This window comes from Pinus tabuliformis, chromosome J, assembly GCF_031772625.1.
Source record: "Pinus tabuliformis cultivar Carrire ecotype Pingquan chromosome J, CPIR1, whole genome shotgun sequence".
Taxonomy (NCBI): domain Eukaryota; kingdom Viridiplantae; phylum Streptophyta; class Pinopsida; order Pinales; family Pinaceae; genus Pinus; species Pinus tabuliformis.
Window position 1 is genome coordinate 955878570 of NC_142295.1, and position 5950 is coordinate 955884519.

At 35.8% G+C, this 5950-nt stretch overlaps 1 protein-coding gene across 1 annotated transcript; it reads left to right on the forward strand.

Annotated features, from left to right (window-relative positions):
• Positions 1-2466: 2466 nt before the first annotated feature.
• On the forward strand, positions 2467-4857 carry LOC149229990 (uncharacterized). Its single transcript, XM_089375974.1, has 2 exons — positions 2467-2652; positions 2789-4857. The coding sequence occupies exon 2, from the start codon at positions 3079-3081 to the stop codon at positions 4366-4368; it is 1290 nt and encodes a 429-aa protein (XP_089232100.1). The 5' UTR covers positions 2467-2652; positions 2789-3078; the 3' UTR covers positions 4369-4857.
• Positions 4858-5950: the final 1093 nt, after the last annotated feature.

Genomic DNA, 5950 nt, shown 5'->3' on the forward strand with positions numbered 1-5950 from the left:
TGTATATGGCCTGAGCAGGTTCCAAGAAGGGTTTTATGTGACCAGGTTGATGAACAAATGGTAATAGGTTATGGACAAGATATGATCACAATATAACAACAATAATATGGTTAGTTTGAAGATTTGCATTAATTGAAATGCAGGTGGATATGATCTAAAATATTATGAAAATGGTCCCCAAGAAGTTAAAGAAGTAGGTATGTGCCTCCACTGAGGTCGGTGCCTCAATTAGGCTGTAGCCTATTGCAAGTAATTGCTCGCATATCTTGGGGGTGGGTGCCTCTAGTAAGTTAGTGCCTGCAAATTGATGTAATGAATTGAAGAAGAAGAAGAATTGTTGGTTTTCTCTCATAAGGGTTTCCATGTAAAATCTAGTGTCTTATTGTGTTGATGTGATGATGTGATGATGGCTTTTTGATGTATTGTTCCATTTGTTGTTATACTGCAAATTGTTATGATACATTGCTACATGTTTTATTATTAATGATAAGTTTTGAAATGATAAGTTTTCCACTGCACTAATTCACCCCCCTCTCAGTGTGATCTTTGGTCTAACACTCAACAACAAATCCATTGGAATTTTTTTCATCCATACCTTTGCGGGCCTATAAGAAAAAAAAAATTACAAGGTGAGAATTACTTCATGATGTTCATTGATGATTACTCAAGAATGACTTGGGTTGTGTTCCTCAAAGAAAATATGAAGTTGAGAAGTTTAAAGTTTTCAAAGCCTTAGTTGAAAACTAAAATAATTATAAGGTGCTTGAGATCAAATCAAGGATGTGGATTTATCTCACACGAATTTAAGAGTTTTGTGAGTCCCGTGGAATAAAGTGAATTTTTTTAGCTACAAGAACTCCACATCAGAATGGAGAGTTAGAAGGAAGAATAAAGAAGAAAGGAATAGTATAGATTTCAGTCTATCTTGATTAGATTTGTTGTGATGGACTATCCAATGGAATATCCATGGAAGTTTACACATCACATTTTCGAGGCACGAAGTTACTTCTCTTTTTATTTTTATCTTGTTTGATTGTCTGGTGCATAACACGTCTTCAACCATATTCACATTCTCTTCTTCTCCTCCACACAAATTAGCACAAAATATTAAGGGAATACAAAATTACCTTGGACACATTCTCTAGTGGGACCTCTTCATTTGATTTCTCCAAATCATCCTAGGGATATCTTTTGCTACTATTCCTAGCTTGCTACTCTTATCATTTCCACCTTCAATTTCTCTCCATCTTCAACTCCTCTCTTTTTCTCCTTATGTTTCTTCTTAAAAATATCATTTTTCCTTTAAGGCTAAACTATTAACCTCACTCATAGAATGCATCCCCATCACGCTAACTCATTCTTGAAGGACAAAGTAAGGCCCTTCATAAATAAAAAAATTTGTGCTTCTTCCTCCTTTACAAAATAAACAATAATAGCTACTTCACAAAATCCAATAATGTACTCTTCTAAATATTTCTCCTATTTTTATCCAATCATCCTCCTACACATTTTTTAAATGCAATTTGATATCATATACAGAGCTCCAAGTTTAAATACGATATTCCTTACATCTTGACCTTTTGCTTTCCTCTTCTTCATTTGTCTAATGACAAATATTCTCACCATCTTCATGCATGGCTCTTCAATCTTGTGAATGAAAAATTCACTCATTCAGAGTCCTCAACATGATTACTATGAAAGTGCTACCACATATGCCAAATCTACTCGACCAACTCATCTAGAGTTGGACTACTAAAATGCTTAGGAGTATTCAACTAACATCTTCTTCCCAAGCTCATCATGCCTTGGGTCATCCTCTTTTGTTTCTTTGAAGCACGCTCTTGCTCCCATTCATCTTCATTATCAACATCCACATGTCAAGTTGTTCTCTTCTTTTGAGATATTGTTAGATTTTCTAATTGCATCAACATCTTTTTAACATCATTCTCACCATCATGAACTCTACCACTATCTCTCATAGACTTCCTTTTTATACCATATTATTCACCATACTTTCCTGGAATACTTTATTTATTTTTTAATCTACACAACATCTGCCCATTAACATCATTAGAATTATATCTTCCTTTGATAACTAAACCTAAAAACAATTAAAATCAACATCTTTTTAACATCATTCTCACCATCATAAACTCTACCACTATCGCAACACCTACTTTTTTATATATGACAAGTGCCCAATTTACCATTTCAACCATAGACCACCAATGGGCATTATGTAAGATAAGAATTTGTTTATAACCACAAAATGATCATGTAAACATAACCGTTTCTTATGTCGCCGCAATTAAGATTTCCCAGGTTTATCATTAAGCAATGGAACACTATCAATATATGCTAAGAATTAGAAGGGAGGCGCTTATCCCTAGCAATTAGAATTAACACAATTATAAATGCCAGATAATTTTTGAGTACCCTCTCAAACAAGTCTCCATTACGTTTCACAGCTTGATGAACGGGTGGGCATTTATCTCTTCTCATAACAGTTCTGCGATTGTCTTCCCAATTTTGTTGTCTCTGTTATCATGCAATTGCGGCATCGGGTAGTCTGTTCACGATTTCCACTCCAATCTCTGGAGATATAGCGCCCATTTTTCGTTGCAAACCAGACTACTATCACCTGTTCTTTTGGTAAGTTGCGCTGTTTCTTTACACAATATTTTCTGTGTAATTGGGAGCACATTTCAGTGTTTCGATCAATCGATTTTGTTGGGTCGTCAGTTTGATCGATGAATTTGTTACCATTTTGATCAAACCTTTTTCTCAGTCAGTTTGGTGATTTGGGTTCCTGCGAGAACTTTGATCTGGAAATTGAAAAAAAGCAAGCACTGGTCTTGAGCAATGGTGACTTCTTGATCGTATCAAGTTTTACAATTGCATTTCTCTTTAGTTAGGCCCGACATGCTCTCCATCGCTCTGATCCGTTCAATCTTCTTGGTAAAATGGTTGGTTAGTGATCCAGTTCTCTAAATTAGTTAGTGCAATTTGAGCCCTTGACCGGCCCTTGTACGCCTCTTTGAGGGCTCTGATCTTTGAGGAAGTTTGAGATAGTGTTGCATGGAAGCTTACCCAATGGAAAATTCCGATAGTATTTGGGAATGGTGCAAAGCTCGCAAGAAGCTTTTGACGATGAGCAAAATCCACCCAATTGCCGATGGATTCTCTTCAGTAGCTAAAATCGGTTCTCTTGCGGACGTGTCCTCTCCAAACATTAGTCGCAAGGGAAATCAATGCATCGAGGATTCTCCCCTCTTCAGATCTTCCGCGACTATGGAAGGAAAATCATTCAAATCAAGAGCTAATTGCAGGGACACGTGCTTGCCATTCAAAAATTTAATTGCGGAGGTTGGTCCCTTCAAGAATGGAGATTCAATAAAATCCCCAATATCAGTAATTCGGCATCATGTGTCTTCATCTGAGACCAATTCAGATACATTGTCAAATCGTCCAGACGGTGATTCAGGCCTCGATGGTCAGTTCTTGCCCCAGCTTTTGGGTATTGCGGATGAAAATTCTGTGGAAGGACCGGCTTTTTATGAGAAGAAGCAAGCATCCAAATCTCGAGTGTGGAGAAGGAGCCAAAAAGCAGCTCCTAAGCAGAACAAGTTGTTCTCTGATGGGGCAATGAAGCGCAGTTCAAGTCAGTATGCAGCCTGCAACAGGGAACCCTTGGTGAAGGCCTCTTCATCTTCTTCAATTTCTAAGGCGCTTGCAGAGGACATGGAGTTGCAGTCACCAAGTATGAATGGGGAAATGAGGGATTTGAGTTCTAATTACATTGATTGGCCCTGCCATCCCCCTGCTACCAAGAAACCCAAGAAGGATCGGGGCTTGATCTCTGAAACCTTCAAGAGCCCTTTCCAAATTGAGAATCAGAAGGCCAAATCTGAATTCTTATTTCCAGGGCTTCATCTTTTAGCTGACACGGCGGTTCGGTCTCTGCAAAATGACCAGTCCCGTTTCCCTGAGAATATCACGCAAAAGAAAAGGATTAGAAAGGCAATGTTCATCCCTACAGGGGTGCCTTTCTTGCAGAGGAGAGTGGTCAGAAGAACCAAAAGTGCTCTTAAGCATCACCAGCCGGATGCTCCGCAGATGCTTCATCATTCACAGAAGAACCTGAGCTCTGCCAATTCAAAGCCTATCTTGACAGCTGATAACGTCTGTAGGCTGAGTGACACAGCTTGCATAAAGCAGAGTGAAAATCAAGTTGTAGGTAATGGAGTCGATGGAGATCTAATGGTGATCCCACAATTGCGCTGCTCTAAGAGAAGTAGATCTCAGGGATTACCGTCCAAGTATTGTGACTCTGTTCTCCAGCCATGGAAGAGAGGCACTAGAAGATAATTCAAATCTTCATAATTTGTTGATTCAGGGCTGAAATCATTGTATGATTTTTTTTTCAAGTTGGCACTGATTCTTTGATGTAAATATCTGAATGCTGCCTACTGAAATACTATCTACATTGGAGAGAGGGGAAATGCGCTCTATCTCCATAAACAATATGTAATTGAGAGAAGACCATTGACAGGCATTTTTCCTTTTCTGGTTCTGGCTTTCTCTCTCCATTGTATTGAGTGTACATTATGAAACTTTTGCGAAAGCAGATTTGAGAATCCATTAATTTACACCAGAGGAGTTTCAGATTTTTCTTTCAAGTTGTCATCCAGCTCTATTCTAATTATAAACCTTTGCACTTCTGCAAACTAATTATTCTTAACTATAAAGACCTCTGCTTGTAACATGTACTAGTAGTTGAATTTGACTAGTTGAACAGCTGGTAACTTGAATTTTTGGTATCGGTTGGTGTTAATCAATTTTCTGATCTAGTTGGATATTGAAAGAATCTTTCAACTGATCCTCTATCAAGTAAACTGAATCCATATACTGATTTTCTAGCCACTGCTTATAAGCAAAAATGAAGGAGATTCCTTGATGCCAATTTGTGCTGAATGCTCTTGTTGGCTTTATTGTGATATATTTAAAATCACTGTTACAGGTTTTAACTTTTACTTAGTTATATAACTCGTAATAATTTGACTATTTTGAAGTCTTTCTAATTATCCTAACCATAAATATATTTAATTATCATGCTTGCTTTCAAATCTTTTGCCTGTAGAACAAAGGCAATTAGAATATGGATGATGGATGGCTCGAGGGTCAGTCTTGCAGAAATTATAATACATAATATATAATATTTTTTTTATGTGATTCATTCGGGGCCAAATATTCTAATGGTTGTTTCTCCTACAGAAAATGAGTGACAGTACATGCCATTGTTGTTTCTTTCTTTTCTTTTTTTTCCATTTTTGTGTTGCAACCAGGTACGAGGACCAAATTCATTAAAAGTTTGACAACTTTTGTATGCTTGCAATTAATATTTAATAATTTGATTTTCTAATTGCTTTGCAAAATTTGTAGGAAATTACTTATTTTTTGGATCATATATTTTTACTCAATAGAATAATTAAATATTATTAAAAAAATTAGTAACTATTTTTCTTTTTTATTAATAGTTATGTATGATTAAACTTATTTATTTTTAAATAAATTAATTTTTTTTTTATAGTTGTATTTGTTATATTAATAAAATAAAAAAATTAAAATCATTTTTACAAATTTATTTATATGTATGAAAGATATATAAAAAAAATTTGAAATAAATTATTATTCTTTTCTTTATTTACTTTCCAGTAAAGTAGAATATGTTTGCTTATTGTTATTTATAGGAAGAGGAAGGTGTATGTTGCACATACAATGTTAGCCCCTCTTAATTTTGTACAAACTTCCTGTTGATAACTAAAGGAGCCTCTTAAGGTCGTAACAATCTTGCTACAATACTAAGACCTATCCGCAGTCTTCTAAATATTTCTCCTTTTATTTTTATCCAATCATACTTCTACACATTTTTAAAATGTAATTTGATGTC